Source organism: Heterodontus francisci, chromosome 5 (assembly GCF_036365525.1).
Source record: "Heterodontus francisci isolate sHetFra1 chromosome 5, sHetFra1.hap1, whole genome shotgun sequence".
Classification (NCBI taxonomy): domain Eukaryota; kingdom Metazoa; phylum Chordata; class Chondrichthyes; order Heterodontiformes; family Heterodontidae; genus Heterodontus; species Heterodontus francisci.
Window position 1 is genome coordinate 119,830,230 of NC_090375.1, and position 18,920 is coordinate 119,849,149.

The 18,920-nt window shown below is 43.7% G+C and overlaps 1 protein-coding gene across 1 annotated transcript in view; it reads left to right on the forward strand.

Annotated features, from left to right (window-relative positions):
• Positions 1 to 18,538, forward strand: part of xkr9 (XK, Kell blood group complex subunit-related family, member 9) — a 40,759-nt gene extending 22,221 nt beyond the window's left edge. The window contains exon 3 of the mRNA XM_068030923.1: positions 16,701 to 18,538. Within this exon, the coding sequence (XP_067887024.1) occupies positions 16,701 to 17,455 (755 nt within the window). The 3' untranslated portion in view covers positions 17,456 to 18,538. The remainder of the gene's footprint in view (positions 1 to 16,700) is intronic.
• The last annotated feature ends 382 nt before the right edge of the window (positions 18,539 to 18,920 follow it).

Consider the following 18,920-nt stretch of genomic DNA (forward strand, 5'->3'; position numbering starts at 1 on the left):
GGACAGCAATGCCTTTTCTTGATCTCTTTTGTCTTTGTAGGAGCACTATGCGCACAACATGAGGGAGAGGGCCCAGACAGGAGGAGGGGTACTCTTCCTCTATCGAATAACCCCCACGGAGGAGATGGCAATGGAGATTGCCAGGATAGTGGAAGAGGAGGCAGTCTGGTCTGGTGAAACCGGATCTCCTGGTGCACCTGGTGATTACAGAGGGAAAAGTGGTTATTAAGGGGATGGAGTGCACTCCACCCCATCTGATAGTGTGTCGTGCACTGAGTAACATTGGGTAGGCTCAGCACTGCAGAGGTCTCCACTCTGCTAGGCTAGCGCTCATCATCTCTTTGTGTCTCCTGCAGATAGATGGTGTCCAACCCAGGTGCATACTCCCTCTATCTTTGCAGGACCTGAGCTACACGAGGAAGAAGAAGCACCGTCAGACCTTACGTGTGCACCATCCACCAGTGCAGATATTCTCTCCTCGGATCCTCAAGCACATTTAGATACCTTGGCACAGGGTGATGATCACGGCACTAGTGGGCAGGAGGAGGTGCCAGAGGCAGAGGGAGCTGTGGTCAGTTCCCCTCGGAGGAGGGAGGACAGACACGGCCCTGCTCTGCTGGGCATGGGTGCAGGGCCTCAGGAGTCACAGGAAAGAAGGCGCTACCTTGAACAGCAGTGGGAGATGTGCTCCCGCATGTTGGAATTCCCTGAGGCAGTGAGGGACCTTGGGTGAGGATGGAGGAGTCCATCCAGCTCATGTTCAATATCATAATCCAGGGCCATGAGTGCATGAGCTCCTCCATTGAGAGAGTGGCCAACTTCATGGAGAGCCATAGGAGGCATCACTCTGCTTGGATGCAGGAATTGTTCACTGATGTCCACAGGATCCGAGAGATGCTGGGTAGAGGGGACCAGTCACTGGCAATGGTGGCGGAGAGATTCTTGGAGGGGATGCCAGCTGTGCTCCAGCTGGTGTCCTCTGCAAGGCATCCGGTGAGGGCTGAGGATATCTCTGAGGAGGATGAGGGTGCCACTCCTCATAGGGCTCTCTCAACATCCTTGGCCCCTCTGACTGAGGGACTATCTGTGCAGCAGGGCCAACTGATGGAGGCTTCCCCTGCAATGATGCCTCTGGAGATGCACGCACGGGCACCTCCATGATGAGGACAACTGCCACATGCATCTCAGCCGCAAGACAAGAAGAGTGAGGTACCAGAAAAGAAAGTACACTGGTGGGGGGGGGGGGGGGGGGGGGGGTGCGGTTGGGAGGAAATGCAAGACGCCATGAAACCCTGCCAGCGCTGTGGCCCCAAAAAGACCCACAGGCACGAACAGTGTCCTGCCAACAAAGCAGAATGCTTCCACTGCGAGAAAATTGAACATTTTAGGAAAATGTGCCAAAAGTACAATCTCTATTCCCACATGTTTGAAAGGAAAAAACATTCAAGCATAGAGTGGTTAATGAAGTTAAACAACCTCCATCAGGAGAGAAATCAGAAAACTTCCTTGGTGAGATCAATGATCCTTAGCAGGCATTCTGGTCTGCAGATATATATATGGCAACGGCCATAACGCTATTTTTAAACTGGACACTGGAGCAAGTATTACTGTCTTATCAAACAACGGACTATGGTTATCAACGCATTACCTGCAACTAACAGAAATCCAGGTCCATGGCTCAGGAGGGGTTGAACTAGAAGTTAAGGGGAAGCTGCAGGCAACACCCCAGTGCAAGAGCAAGCAGATATTGGAAACACTATATTCTAAGGAATCAGGAATTCTCTCTCTCAAGTAGAAGAGCTTGTATTGACCTTCATCTTTATAAGGAAAGTGTAATAAGCTAAGCAACAAGAATCCAGGAGTCACTACCAAAAAGACGGAGACTTAGGACCAAATATAGTATTACTTTACGAAAAGATGCTAAACCAGTTTGTCTTTTCACTCCTAGGAAGATACCACAGCCACTAATAAAACAAGTCCAACATCAACTAGGAGACATGACCAGGATGGGAGTCATGTCTCCTATCACTGAACCTGCAGAGTGATGTTTGGGAATGGTTCTGGTTCCTAAACCTACCGGTGATCTTTTCATTTGTGTAGACTTAACTCAATCTAATAAGGCTGTGGCAAGAGAAGTTCATCTGATGTCCTCAGTGAATGAATGCTTGGCAAAGTTATCCAAAAGTATAGTGTTCATGAAGCTTGGCACAAATAGTGGCTTTTGGCAAGTTCCATTGGATAAGAAGTCAGGGTGATTGACAACCTTCATTACTCCATTTGGAAGATTTTGTTTTAATCATCTACCATTCAATATCACATCAGCACCGGAAATATTCCAAACAACTATGTTAAACATCCTGCAGGGCCTTAAAGGGGTAATATGCCAGATGTATGACATCTTAGTTCACGGTGAGTCCATTGAAGAATACGACCTGAGAGAGTGGTTTTGAAGCGCCTACAAGATGAAGGCCTAACGCTTACTGAGAAGTGTGAGTTTTCGAAACTATCTTTGTTTTTTAGGACATATTGTGATTAACAACTCATAATGGCAGACCTGTTAAAGACGAGAGCCATTAGTGAATTCTCACTTCCTACTTCTGTCCAAAATCTTCAGTGATTCCTTGGCATGGTCAATCAATTGGCACAATTTTTACCCAATCTAGCACAAGTTACTGAGCCTTTGTGATAACTATAAAGGAAAACTCAAGCATGGTGCTGGGACGCACATCAGGAACAAGCATTTCAAAGGATCAAGGAGATGCTGATTCCGCTGGATATTTTAGCGCATTATAACCCTTCACTTCCAACCATAATTGCAGCAGATGCCTCATCTACAAGGATAGGGGCAGTCCTTTTCCAAGCACAGCCAGATGGAAGTAGAAGACCTGTTTATTATGCGTCACAAGCATTGTCTGACACTGAGACGGGGTATGCCATAATCGAGAAAGAAGCTCTCGCAGCCACGTGGGCTTGAGAAGTTTTCAGATTATATTAGCAGTTTAAAGGTTGTCATAGAGACAGACCACAAACCCCTAGTTTCCTTACTTGATGAAAAGAAACTTACTAGGATGCCTCCGCGAATCCAGAGATTCTGGTTGAGGCTAATGAGATTCACGTATGAAACGGTATATGTACAGGGCAAGCAAAAAGTGACAGCAGATGCATTGTCCAGAGCCACTGTCGACCATCCTACACAACAGGATGTTAACTTTAATAATGAAATTGAGTCTTATTCTCAATACACTGCATCACAATGGTCAGCAAGTTCAAGAAAGCTCCAAAAAATCCATCATGCTCATTTGCAAGATGAAGAATGTATCTATATCTGGCTATATTCCAAGCAAGCCTGGCTGCAGCAGCATCCCAATGGTAACAGGATGAAAATCTTCCTCAAACACGAAGACACTTTACCATAGCGGATGATTTGCTGGTATATGACGAGAGACTGATGATTCCAGAGTCACTCCGGGTAGACGTCTTGGAGAAAATACACCAGGGTCATATGGGTATAACTAAATGTAGAGCATGGGCCCAGGCATCTGTGTGGTGACTGGGAATATCAAAAGATATAGAAGAAATTATTTCAAATTTCCAGATATGTGCAGTGCAATTCCCAACCAAACTAAGGGAATGTCTGGCGATGGATCTAGTCATAATTATTGGAAAATCCTACCCAATTGTCATCGACTACTTTTCAAGGTGGATTGAGGTCAAGTGTTTGTACACAACGACAACTGAAGCAGTCGTTCGAGTGTGTCATGTTAGGCCCCACCTGCCAAGAATGAAGCACATTAATTTTGTCATGAACATTGGTTTTAAACTGTTACTGGAGTGAGAAAATGACTTTATAAACAGATCAGCCATGGCTGGAAAAGATATTTGCATATTAACAGATGGTGCTTGTGTAGACAATGGACCATTCCCTGACACATTCAACCCACAATAGATGTTGATCACCTGACCATGAGGGGGTGGAGAAGCACATTCCAGGGCCTGCAGGGGTGATGCAATCCACAGGGGCCAGGACTGGTTGGACCAGTTGGTCACATGACTAACTGGCTGTTCCAGGGGTCTTTTGAATGAACGCCAGAGAGTTTGAACTCAAAGACTGTTTGCTCCTGGACTGAGAAGATCTCTCAGACCCGGAGGGCGGAGTTCCAGAGCGGTGAGTACATAAAAAAACTTACCTCAGGGATTCTCGGAGCAGACTCAGAGGGCGGAGTTCCAGAGTGGTGAGTATACAGAGTAAGTTACCTCGGGTGGGAAAAAAAACTGAAAAAGTGACGTCACAGGAAAGCTGTGACCTGATTGGCTGGTAGGGAATCTGTACCGAATTTGAAAATAAAACTGATAAAAATTGATTAAAACACTAATTAACTAATTAATAAGTAGAGTAACTAAACCAGAGGGAGGAGATTACTGTATTTAGACAACATTTAATATTTATTGTAGAAATCTAGCACTAGGGACCACATAGTGAAGTGTATCATAATTTAGCAAGGATTTAATAAGTATTTATTTTATATCAATTAACTAATTAGTGATAGAAATGACAGTTTGAGGGGTGAAGTGCTTCACCTGTGAGATGTGGGAAGTCCGTGACGCTTCCAGCGTTCCGGGCGACTACATCTGCAGGAAGTGTACTCAGCTGCAGCTCCTCACAGACTGCATGAATCGGTTGGAGCAGCAACTGGATGCACTTAGGAGCATGCAGGTGGCAGAAAGTGTCATAGACAGGAGTTTTAGAGAAGTGGTTACACCCAAGGTGCAGGCAGATAGATGGGTGACCGCTAGAAGGGGCAGGCAGTCAGTGCAGGAATCCCCTGTGGCTATCCCCCTCTCTAACAAGTATACCGTTTTGGATACTGTTGGGGGGGATGGCCTATCAGGGGAAAACAGCAGCAGCCAGAGCAGTGGCACCACGGCTGGCACTGTTGTTCAGCAGGGAGGGACAAAGCGCAGAAGAGCAATAGTTATAGGGGACTCTATAGTCAGGGGCACAGATAGGCGCTTTTGTGGACGTGAAAGAGACTCCAGGATGGTATGTTGCCTCCCTGGCGCCAGGGTCAAGGATGTCTTTGAACGGACAGAGGGCATTCTGAAGGGGGAGGGTGAACAGCCAGAGGTTGTGGTACACATCGGTACCAATGACTTAGGCAGGAAGAGTGATGAGGTCCTGCAGGGGGAGTTTAGGGAGTTAGGTAGTAAGTTAAAAAACAGGATTCTAGGATTGTAATCTCTGGATTACTCCCTGCGCCACATGCCAGTGAGGCTAGAAATAGGAAGATAGTGCAGCTAAACACGTGGCTGAGCAGCTGGTGTAGAAGGGAGGGTTTCAGATATCTGGATCATTGGGCTCTCTTCAGGGACAGATGGGACCTGTACAAGAAGGACGGGTTGCATCTAAACTTGGAAGGGCACTAATATCCTGGCTGCGAGGTTTGCTAGCGTCACTCGGGAGGGTTTAAACTAGTGTGGCAGGGGGGTGGGAACCAGAGCAGGAGGACAGCTAGTGAAGTAAATGAGGAGGACATATTAAACAAGGCCAGTAGGACTAAGAGGAAGAGCAGGCAGGGAGATGTTGCTGAGCACAGCGGGACTGTTGGTCTGAAGTGCATTTGTTTCAATACGAGAAGTATAACAGGTAAGGCAGATGAATTTAGAGCTTGGATTAGTTCTTGGAAATATGATGTTGCTATTACAGAGACTTGGTTGAGGGAAGGGCAGGATTGGTAGCTAAATGTTCCAGGCTTTAGAAGCTTCAGGCAGGATAGAGGGGGATGTAAAAGGGGTGGGGGAGTTGCATTACTGGTTAAGGAGAATATCACAGCTGTACTGCGGGAGGACACCTCAGAGAGGTCATGCAGCGAGGCAATATGGGTGGAGCTCAGGAATAGGAAGGGTGCAGTCACGATGTTGGGGGTTTACTACAGGCCTCCAAACAGCCAGCGGGAGGTAGAGGAGCAGATATGGAGACAGATTTTGGAAAGATGTAAAGGTAACAGGGTTGGAGTGGTGGGTGATTTTAACTTCCCCAATATTGACTGGGACTCACTTAGTGCTAGGGGCTTGGATGGGGCAGAATTTGTGAGGAGCATCCAGGAGGGCTTCTTGAAACAGTATGTAGATAGTCCAACTAGGGATGGGGCCATTCTGGACCTGGTATTGGGGAATGAGCCCGGCCAGGTGGTCAAAGTTTCAGTGGGGGAGCATTTCGGGAGCAGTGACCATAATTCCATAAGTTTTAAGGTACTTGTGAATAAGGATAAGAGTAGTCCTCGGGTGAAGGTGCTAAATTGGGGGAAGGCTAATTATAACAATATTAGGCAGGAACTGAAGAATTTGGATTGCGGGCGGCTGTTTGAGGGTAAATCAACATCTGACATGTGGGAGTCTTTCAAACGTCAGCTGATTAGAATCCAGGACCAGCATGTTCCTGTGAGGAAGAAAGACAAGTTTGGCAAATTTCGGGAAGCTTGGATAACACGGGATATTGTGAGCCTAGTCAAAAAGAAAAAGGAAGCATTTGTAAGGGCTGGAAGGCTAGGAACAGATGAAGCACTTGAGGAATATAAAGACAGTAGGAAGGAACTTAAGCAAAAACTAGGAGGGCTAAAAGGGGTCATGAAAAGTCATTGGCAAACAGGATTAAGGAAAATCCCAAGACTTTTTATACATATATAAAGAGCAAGAGGGTAACCAGGGAAAGGGTTGGCCCACTCAAGGACAGAGATGGGAATCTATGCGTGGAGCCAGAGGAAATGGGTGAGGTGCTAAATGAGTACTTTGCATCAGTATTCACTAAGGAGAAGGACTTGGTGGATGATGAGCCTAGGGAAGGGAGTGCAGATAGTCTCAGTCATCTCATTATCAAAAAGGAGGAGGTGTTGGATGTCTTGCAAAGCATTAAGGTAGATAAGTCCCCAGGGCCTGATGGGATCTACCCTAGAATACTGAGGGAGGCAAGGGAAGAAATTGCTGGGGCCTTGACAGAAATCTTTACATCCTCATTGGCTGCAGGTGAGGTCCCAGAGTACTGGAGAAAAGCCAATGTTGTTCCGTTGTTTAAGAAGGGTGGTAAGGATAATCCAGGAAATTATAGGCCGGTGAGCCTTACGTCAGTGGTAGGGAAACTATTAGAGAGGATTCTTCGGGACAGGATTTACTCCCATTTGGAAACAAACGAACGTATTAGCGAGAGACAGCATGGTTTTGTGAAGCGGAGGTTGTGTCTTACTAATTTGATTGAGTTTTTTGAGGAAGTGACGAAGATGATTGATGAAGGAAGGGCGGTGGATGTTGTCTATATGGACTTTAGTAAAGCCTTTGACAAGGTCCCGCATGGCAGACTGGTGCAAAAGGTGAAGTCACACGGGATCAGAGGTGAGCTGGCAAGATGGATACAGAACTGGCTCAGTCACAGAAGACAGAGGGTTACAGTGGATGGGTGTTTTTCTGAATGGAGGGATGTGACTAGTAGTGTTCCGCAGGGATCAGTGCTGGGACCTTTGCTGTTTGTAGTATATATAAATGATTTGGAGGAAAATGTAGCTGGTCTGATTAGTAAGTTTGCGGACGACACAAAGGTTGGTGGAGTTGTGGATAATGATGAGGATTGTCAGAGGATACAGCAGGATATAGATCGGTTGGAGACTTGGGCGGAGAAATGGCAGATGGAGTTTAATTCGGACAAATGTGAGGTAATGCATTTTGGAAGGTCTAATGCAGGTGGGAGGTATACAGTAAATGGCAGAACCCTTAGGAGTATTGACAGGCAGAGAGATCTGGGCGTACAGATCCACAGGTCACTGACAGTGGCAACGCAGGTGGATAAGGTAGTCAAGAAGGCATACGGCATGCTTGCCTTCATCGGTCGGGGCATAGTGTCTAAAAATTGGCAAGTCATGTTGTAGCTGTACAGAACCTTAGTTAGGCCACACTTAGAATATTGCGTGCAATTCTGGTCGCCACACTACCAGAAGGACGTGGAGGCTTTGGAGAGGGTACAGAGGAGGTTTACCAGGATGTTGCCTGGTCTGGAGGGCATTAGCTATGAGGAGAGGTTGGAAAAACTCGGATTGTTTTCACTGGAACGACGGAGGTGGAGGGGCGACACGATAGAGGTTTACAAAGTTATGAGCAGCATGGACAGAGTGGATAGTCAGAAGCTTTTTCCCAGGAAGAGTCAGTTACTAGGGGACATAGGTTTAAGGTGCAAGGGGCAAAGTTTAGAGGGGATGTGCGAGGCAAATTTTTTACACAGAGGGTGGTGAGTGCCTGGAACTTGCTGCCAGGGGAGGTGGTGGAAGCAGGTACGATAGCGACGTTTAAGAGGCATCTTGACAAAGGATGCGTAGGATGGGGAAGGAAACTGCAGGGGATGGGCACAATCGAAATGTGGAGCTTATTCAAGGAGCAGCTACTGCGTGTCCTTGATAAGTATGTACCTGTCAGGCAGGGAGGAAGTTGTCGAGCGAGGGAGCCGTGGTTTACTAAAGAAGTTGAAGAGCTTGTCAAGAGGAAGAAGAAGGCTTATGTTAGGATGAGACGTGAAGGCTCAGTTAGGGCTACAAGCTAGCCAGGAAGGATCTAAAAGGAGAGATAAGGAGAGCAAGGAGAGGACACGAGAAGTCATTGGCGGATAGGATCAAAGAAAACCCTAAGGCTTTCTATAGGTATATCAGGAATAAAAGAATGACTAGAGATAGGTTAGGGCCAATCAAGGATAGTAGTGGGAAGTTGTGTGTGGAATCGGAGGAGATAGGGGAAGTGTTAAATGAATATTTTTCGTCAGTATTTACAGTGGAGAAAGAAAATGTTGTCGAGGAGAATACTGAGATACAGACTACTAGGCTAGATGGGATTGAGGTTCACAAGGAGGAGGTGTTAGCAATTTTGGAAAGTGTGAAAATAGATAAGTCCCCTGGGCCAGATGGGATTTATCCTAGGATTCTCTGGGAAGCCAGGGAGGAGATTGCAGAGCCTTTGTCCTTGATTTTTATGTCGTCATTGTCGACAGGAATAGTGCCGGAAGACTGGAGGATAGCAAATGTTGTCCCCTTGTTCATGAAGGGGAGTAGAGACAGCCCTGGTAATTATGGACCTGTGAGCCTTACTTCGGTTGTGGGTAAAATGTTGGAAAAGGTTATAAGAGATCGGATTTATAATCATCTTGAAAAGAATAAGTTCATTAGAGATAGTCAGCACGGTTTTGTGAAGGGTAGGTCGTGCCTCACAAACCTTATTGAGTTTTTTGAGAAGGTGACCAAACAGGTGGATGAGGGTAAAGCCGTGGATGTGGTCTATATGGATTTCAGTAAGGCGTTTGATAAAGTTCCCCACGGTAGGCTATTGCAGAAAATACAGAAGTATGGGATTGAAGGTGAATTAGTGCTTTGGATCAGAAATTGGCTAGCTGAAAGAAGACAGAGGGTGGTGGTTGATGGTAAATGTTCATCCTGGAGTATAGTTTCTAGTGGTGTACCGCAAGGATCTGTTTTGGGGCCACTGTTGTTTGTCATTTTTATAAATGACCTGGATGAGGGTGTAGAAGGGTGGTTTAGTAAATTTGCGGATGACACGAAGGTCGGTGGAGTTGTGGATAGTGCCGAAGGATGTTGTAGGTTATAGAGGGACATAGATAGGCTGCGGAGCTGGGCTGAGAGATGGCAAATGGAGTTTAATGCGGAAAAGTGTGAGGTGATTCACTTCGGAAGGAGTAACAGGATTGCAGAATACTGGGCTAATGGGAAGATTCTTGGTAGTGTAGATGAGCAGAGAGATCTTGGTGTCCAGGTACATAAATCCCTGAAAGTTGCCACCCAGGTTAATAGAGCTGTTAAGAAGGCATGTGGTGTGTTAGCTTTTATTAGTAGGGGGATCGAGTTTAGGAGCCACGAGGTCATGCTGCAGCTGTACAAAACTCTGGTGCGGCCGCACCTGGAGTATTGCGTGCAGTTTTGGTCACCGCATTATAGGAAGGATGTGGAAGCTTTGGAAAAGGTGCAGAGGAGATTTACTAGGATGTTGCCTGGTATGGAGGGAAGGTCTTACGAGGAAAGGCTGAGGGACTTGAGGTTGTTTTCGTTAGAGAGAAGGAGGAGAAGAGGTGACTTAATAGAGACATGTAAGATAATCAGAGGGCTGGACAGGGTGGATAGTGAGAGCCTTTTTCCTCGGATGGTGATGGCAAACACGAGGGGACATAGCTTTAAGTTGAGGGGTGATAGATATAGGACAGATGTCAGAGGTAGTTTCTTTACACAGAGAGTAGTAGGGGCGCGGAACGCCCTGCCTGCAACAGTAGTAGACTCGCCAACTTTAAGGGCATTTAAGTGGTCATTGGATAGACATATGGATGAAAATGGAATAGTGTAGGTCAGATGGTTTCACAGGTCGGCGCAACATCGAGGGCTGAAGGGCCTGTACTGCACTGTAATGTTCTATGTTCTATGTTCTGTGTTCTATGAATAGGATGGGAATAGAGGGATACGTTCCCCGGAAGTGCAGAAGGTTTTAGTTTGTTCTTTGTTCTCCTGTCTCCCTCTCCATCTGTTTCTCACAAGACTCAAATCCACTGAAGACACATGAACCCCAAGAGAGAAAAGTCTCCTACATTGAGCAAGGTTTAAGAAGAATATTGGGCCCCAACAAAAAGTAACATTTACCTGCAAACAAGGACTCTGCAGCAAGCTCAAGGAACCGTAACAAAAACCCATCTTCAGATATTGCCTCAAACTTTTCCACTTTATTTTTCTTCTGCTCTTTTCTGTCCCTATCTGCATGTGCTTATTGCATATACATGCTAGCGTGGCGCGTCATGTATCCATAGGCATTAACCGAATTAGAGTTTAAGTTTAATAAGTCTCAATCTTTCTTCTTTAAACCTAAGGAAACCTGTTTGTGCTGGTTTCTTTGCCTTATAATTGTAAAGCAGTGAACAAGGATTCACCAAGGGGGAGCTGAAAACACGGTGTGTTTAAAATTAAACCGTGTTATGGTAAAACCAGGTGAAGGCTGAAAGGGACCCATAGACACCTTTCTCACCTGATCATCACAGAGTGTTACAAGAAATCTTTGCAACACATGGTATACCTGATAATGGACCACAATTTGCAAACGACTACTTCAGGCAATTTGCGGAAAACTGGATTTTTATATCTTACAAGTTACTCTAGATATCCACAATCTAACTGAGAAGCTGAGCAAGGAGTCAGAACTATCAAAGTACTGTTAAAGAAAAATTAAGATTTTGAAACGGCATCGGCACTCCTAAACTCTAGATCTACTCCATTGCTGTGGATTAGCACCATCAGAACTGTTGATGGGAAGGAAACTTAGAACACAACTTCTAATCCTCCCCAAAAAGTTACTTCCAGGGCTACAAGTCCTGGATTATCAGAGAGTTCAAGATAGAAAAGTCTTACAGAAAGCAACAAGCCTATAATTATAATAGGAAATACCATACCAGGATTCTACCTAAGTTGACAGAAGATCAAAAGGTATGGGATGAGACCAGAGCAGAGAAGGAATAATTGTCCAGAGAAATGAGAATCAACAGAGATGTCATTTAGTACATACTTCAGAAGGTACTATAAGAAGAAATGGGGGGAATTTTATTCCTATTCATGAAAGACATTAATCAGTCATACATTTGATTGAATCAGATGTTGAACCTGAAATTCAGAAAGGACCGTATACTACAAACCTCAATGAAGGCCGTCCAATTCAAGATACAAGAGTTCAGAAAAAGTCTAAGGATCTTCTGCATCTGTCAACAACACGATCAGGGAAGGTTGTGAAGCCCCCTGACAGCTTGGGGGGAGATGGGGTAGTAAGTGAAATATAAATATGAACGTACAAAAATGCATATATTGAGATAAAAACTTGGGAGATGTAGTATAAGGGTCTGAAAGGATTTATGTTGAGAAAATGTAAAGACTACCTCCTACCATGATGGTGTAAGAGATCACATGAGAGAGACTTGAAGAGAGATGCAGTGTGGCTTCAGAGGAGTCACACAGACTGGTGTGGAGCTGTACATAGAACATTAACCTTTTATTATATTACGGTCAAGTTCTCAAGACTAAAGAATTTCTCTAAGCTCGACTAACTAAGTATATTAAAGTGGCAGAGTACCATCCAAACATACAACACATTTAATGTCCCAAAAGCACAACTCATATTTTTTATGTTGCTAGGGTAAAATTTTTCTGATTCACTGATCTCCCACCATAACTTTGGCTTATCATTTTTTGAAACTCTGGAGAAGCAGTGTAAATGGCATTTTCTTGGGGTATCTGCTGATTTTCCATCGGAGTTCGGGAAACCCCATGGACAATACTGGCAGCCATATAGGGTATCTGCATGGTTTTGCATCTTGGGAGGAGTGCTGGTGGGGTGGTGGTGGAGGGAGGTCTCGATGTTGTCACAGTAGCTTAGGCCTCATTACTCCGTATTTTCTCCAGGTGCCAGTCAGGAGCTCTCCATATTAATTAAGCGCTATGAAACTTCCCAGGTAGGTGGTCAGAGAAATCTGTGACCTCCTGAGAGAAGGCTTGAATCTACAGTACAGGGATAGCTCCTGTCACTTCAAAATTTCCATCCATCAGGAACTTTTCAAGGGATGATAGGAGTCCAGCCAGTCAGCAGAGCACCACCATATATCCTGAGTCACACATTCCCTGCTCCATGAGGCAAATAGAGCCATCACATTAACTTTGATCTGCTCCTTCCCAAACAAATCTATACCCCAACCTACTCAAACTCCGATCATTTATTATCTAAAAGTGAAAAAGAATCCAGAACATTAACATAGAAACACAATTTATAGTGTTCCAATACTCTTTATTTACATATCTATTTATCAATCTCTAAACTTTTTTCCCACTGTGCATGTCCCTTTTATATAAGTTTCTTTTGTATTCTGTTCCAATCCTTATGCTTCTATTTGGTGCAACCCATAAGACACAAATGTGGCTGGGGGCTGCTAGCTTATTCTTCATAACTAGCTCCTGGGATTGAGGTGAATTTCAATCTGTGCGCTTAGGACCCAGAAATTCAAGCCTGCATCTGCAACTCCTCCTTGTTGAAGAGAGCAGGTCAACAATCCAGCCCAGCATGTCTCAATCTCAGTAGCAGTCAATGGAAGGGGGATTTTGGACTTGGCGGTGGTGATGCAGGCTTGAGAATGTGTGGCACCATGACCAAAGATCCATGCCATCCCTGGTCATGGCCACCTTGTCATCATGTGAGCTGTTTAGTCTGAGAATTGACTCAGTAGCATTGGTGGCATTCCCAATGCCTATGATGTAAGGCCATAGCTAGTTTTTTCTAGTCCTATAGTGTATTTTAGCTGTTGGTAGCCTTACAGCACATGGCACAACTCAGCATCTAGCTCTCTGCTGACCTGGAGCTTGTGAAGCTGGTTCCCAGTGGTCATTACCAGGTAGGTGTGCCAGGGCCTGTTAATCTGGTAGTGGGATCTTGGAGTGTTTAGTTAAGTTGGCTATTGACCACCAAACTATACCTCATTCATGCCACTTAATACATAAAATGCTATGTATGGAATGGTTCCAAAGATCAATCTAGTATAATGGCTAGTCAGGCCCACAAATAATATTTGTGCCATCATGTCTATTGTCATGGAATTGGAACCTCTGCATGCATTAACACTCTGAAAAAGGAAGATATGTACACTTCTGTCTGAAGGTGCAGATATGAGATACCAGCATATGGACAGAGTACTCCTCTCTGCAGCCTGACCTATCTAGTATCCCATTGTTGACCATCCTCTTCTCCCATTGAGAAACTTAATGCAATATTATTGGAGCTGTGGGAAAAAAGGCAGCAACAGAACAATTGCTACAATGCCTAATTGACAGCAGAAACAAAAATCAAAGAAAATGGTCTAAAAATTGTTGGCTTAATCCTCTTGATAGGCTTTTTAAATGAACTTGCTTATGTAGCTCATTCCCTAGCAGCCGTATACGTCATTTCATATGGGTGTTTACCTCACTCAGTGTAACGTAAGAATATAAGAACTAGGAGCAGGAGTAGGCAATTCAGCCCCTCGAACCTGCTCCGCCATTCAATACGACCATGGCTGATCTCATCTCGGCCTCAACTCCACTTTCCAGCCCGTTCTCCACAACCCTTCAACCCATTACTAATTAGAAATCTGTCTATCTCCTCCTTAAATTTACTCAATGTCCCGGCATTCCCCGCACTCTGGGATAGTGAATTCCACAGACACACGACCCTTTGAGAGAAATAATTTCTCCCCATCTCTGTTTTAAATCTGCTACCCCTTATCCTAAAACTATGACCTCTTGTTCTAGATTGCCCCACCAGAAGAAACATCCTCTCTACGTCTACTTTGTCAATCCCCTTAATCATCTTATATACCTCAATTAGATCTTCTCTCATTCTTCTAAACTCCAGAGAGTAAAGACCTAAACTGCTCAATCTCTCTTCATAAGACAAATCCCTCATCTCTGGAATCAATCTAGTGAACCTCCTCTGAACTGCCTTCAATGCAACTACATCCTTCCTCAAGTAAGGGGACCAAAACTGTACGCAATACTCCAGGTGTGGTCTCACCAGTGTCTTGTACAGTTGCAGCAACCCTTCCCTACTTTTATACTGCATTCCTTTAGCAATAAATGCCAAAATTCCATTTGCCTTCCTTATTACCTGCTGTACCTGCATACTAGTTTTCTGCCATTCATGCACGAGGACACCCAGATCCCTCTGCACCGAAGCACTCTGAAGTTTCTCTCCATTTAGATAATTTGCCAAACTATTCTTCTGACCAAAATGGATAACCTCACACTTATCCATGTTAAACTCCATCTGCCACATTTTGGTCCATTCACCTAACCTATCCATATCCATTTGTAAATTTCTTATTTCTTTATTGCAACTTACTATCCCACCTATTTTAGTGTCATTTGCAAATTTAGCTATAGTACCTTCTATTCCTGCATCCAAGTCATTAATATAGATTGTAAATAGTTGGGGCCCGAGGGCCGAACCCTGTGGCACCCTACTAGTTACATCTTGCCAACCAGAAAAGGACTCATTTATCCCGACTCTGTGTTTTCTGTTGGTTAGCCAATCCTCTATCCAAGCTAATAAATTGCCCCTAACCCCATGTGATCTTACCTTGTGTATTAACCTTTTGTGTGGCACCTTATCAAATGCCTTCTGGAAGTCCAGATGTACTACATCTACAGGATCCCCATTATCTGCTTTACTTGTTACATCTTTGAAGAACTCTAGCAATTTAGTCAAACACGATTTACCCTTCATAAAACCATGCTGACTCTGATGGATTGCGTTTTGACTTTCTAAATGTCCTGTTATTACTTCCTTAAGAATGGATTCTAACAATTTCCCAACACCAGATGTTAAACTAACTGATCTATAGTTTCCTACTTTCTGCCTCACTCCTTTTCTGAATAAGGGCGTTATATTAGCATTTTTCTAATCCACTGGAACCTTTCCTGCATTCAGGGAATTTTGGAATATTATAACCAATGGATCCACTATCTCCGCTGCCACTTCCTTTAAGACCCTAGGATGTAGGCCATCAGGCCCTGGGGACTTGTCTGCCTTCATTCCCAATGGACTGTACATAATGCAGAAAGCGGTGTGAATGTCAGAGTGATGTAAATTTTTGGATGTTGTTTCAAGCGGCAGCTTCCTGCTGCCATTTAATTCACTGTCATAAATATGCATGATGTGTAAACTAGATGGACAGTCTATGTTAAAGATCTATGCTCAGTTTTCCACTTGGGTTTGGCCAGTACACATCCATTTAGAACCAGAGAATGACAGCAGTTTACTACACAGGCAGATGCCATTTGGCCAATTGTGGCTGTGCCAGCTCTTTGCTGCAGCAATAAATTTATAAATTTGCCTTGGCTGACTATAGACTAACTGGTCTGTAGTTACTCAATTATCCCTGTCTACCTTGTTGAATAAACATATTACACTGGCTGTTCTGCAGTTTCATGGCACATTATGTAACTAAGGAAAATTTAAAAATTGTGACCAGAACCTCTGCTATCTCTTCCCTGACTTCTTTCAACAGCTTAGAGTGCATGTCATCTGGGCCTGATGACTTATTCACCTTCTGTTTGACTAAATGTTTAGAACAAATTCCTTTTTTCCCATTTTATCTTCAAACAATAATGTTTTATCCTCATCAGGGAGATGTTTTCTTGATACATGCATGTGTCTGTCCCTGGTTCATTTTTTACTATTGGCAGAGTTAAGAGTAAGGAGGTGAGATTCCACAATGGCCAATGTGTGATTTCTACAACTAATGCCTGGCACAAAATTAATTTACATTGGGGATGTTGCCCCAGTCCACAGTGGCTGTGCTAACATTAAAAGTATTTCATTTCTCACTCACCTTACTGCAGTGTTACATCCTCCTTGTGGTCAGTTATTATTCGCCCACACACAGTTGGTTCACAGAGAGTCCAAAATCTTACTTTTGAGGCCTGGAATAAAAGTGCAGTGAATGAAAATAACATGATATGAAGCATTTTTATCTTCTGAAATTGATCTTGAGGCTGCAATGGTATAGAAGTTCTAGAGTGCTCAAGATTTCTGTTGATTAATACTGAAAGTATTGCAGTTCTGAAGGGCACTGAATTATGTCACTATACTGCGTTCCTTTTCTTTTACAGATGGGTCTGTGATTATGTCATGTTTCAGCATTTCGTGGACGACTTTGGATTATTACGCAGCATTAAAAAGATCCTTGCCTGCTCAACAGAATCTAGTTTGTGGATTCCCTTATGTGATCTACTTTCTTTACAAGGTGTTGACACTTAGTGCCAAAATTTTGACCATAACTCTATTGGCTACTCTGCATGTCACAGCTGTTGCTTCTTACTTGTGTGCTTTGTGGCTAATCATGATTTTCTGTGTCTGGAGACAGAAGACTGCATTTTGTACATCTAAATGCCAAGAAATTATTTACAGGACAGTAGTTGCCACCATTTTAGTTTTCACCTTTTTCAATTTAAAAGGTCAGAATACAAAAGTAGGTATGACTGTCTATTATGTATTTAGAATCTTTGAAACCATTAATATGCTTTTATTATGCTGGTTACTGAAAGGTTTTACTAAGCGCAATGTCTATGATCTGCCAATTAGGATAACTGTAGGCCTATCACTGGTTATAGGTATTGTTTGTCTTGTGCTATACTATAGATTGTTCCATCCTCAAATTTATTCAGAAAGGACAATTGATGAAGATTCTAATAATTCTCACACTGAACCACAATTACACAGATTTCCTGATGAAGTTGACGGATTCCTGACTGGAAATTCAGCAGTTACACCTAACAACATACGTGCAAACAACAGTATGATTGACCCATCAATTTCTAATCCTGGAACAAGAAGCAGTAGAATAACACATTGTTTAACGTTTTAATTAAATGAGAATGGGGAACAACCGGAATTAACTTGAATATCTTCTACAGATGGGAAGGTGTTATAATTTGGGACTTAGAATCATAGAATAGTTACAGTACAGAAAGAGGACATTTGGTTCATTATGTCCATGCCAGCTCTCTGGAAGACCAATTCCCCTCGTCCCACTACCCTCCCTTTTCCCCATAGCCCTGCAATTTGTTTTTGCTTCAGATAATTATCCCATTCTCTTTTGAAAGTCATGGTTGAATCTGCCTCCACCACACACTCAGGTAGTGCATGCCAGATACTGACCATGCCCTGTGTAAAAAAAAAAGTTTTTCCTCATGTTGCCATTGCTTCTTTTGCCAATCACCTGTCACGCCCACAAGAAGTGCGACAATACAAAAAGTACGGACAAAATCTGATTAGTTAAAAAAACTTTGTCTTCTAAAAAATGTTCCTTTATTTTAAAAAGTGAACAATGTGCTAAAAATGGCTGCTGATTGAAAAGGCTTGGCTTTTGTATAGTCAAACTGTTTGACTGGACAAAGGAAAAATCCTCAAAGCTAAGAGGTGTCAATTGCTCCCATCCTACACCCATCCTAAAATATTCCAGGATTGAATGGGTTCTTCTGAAACAAAAAAAGTGTGAAGTAACCACATCCTGGTCCATTGTGCGATCACCGGGGGAGGGAAACCAAAGCATCTCCTACCTGGAGGCGAGATGTAACACAGCTTTACCTTAAAAAGCAGTCTAGAAAGAAAGGGAGAGAGAGAGACACCCAGAAAACAGCATCCATGAAGCTTGTTCCAGCAAACCAGAAGACATGCGCCCTGCTGTAGAATTCTACATCTACACCTATACAGCAGTGAATTATAGGTGATCCACTGACTTCAACTGAACTTTCAACCAAGAGAGAAATCTACAATCACTTCAAGCCTGCAACCAGCGAGAACTTGATTTCCAAGGGAATTCAGCAGGTTACTGTAACACCTCCCCAAAACCTACCCCCCCCCCAACTTATCACTTACCCCTTTTTTCCTCTCTATCTGCTTCCTGTGTGTTTGTGAGAAAATGTGAGAGTAGATTTTGTTGTGACAATTTTGGGATAAGGTGTATTGATCATTCAATAATTTATTTTCTGTTTTAAACCTATTGCTGTCTGTTTATTTGACAAATAAAATACCAAAGGGTTAAACCCTAATAACCAAACACACATGCTGCGGTCAGGTGAGAGTTGAACAGTGAGAACCACTTAAACCTCACCATATGGCTGTGACACACCTTAAATTGGTGTCTACTTCCACCAATGAGAACAGTTTCTCTCTATCTACTTTATCCAGAACCACCCCCACCCCCACCCCCCCCCACATGATTTTGAACACTGCTTTAAAATATCCTCTTAATCTTCTCTTCTCCAAGGAGAACAGGCCCAGCTTCTCGAATTTATCCACGTAACTGAAGTTCCTCATCCCTGGAACCA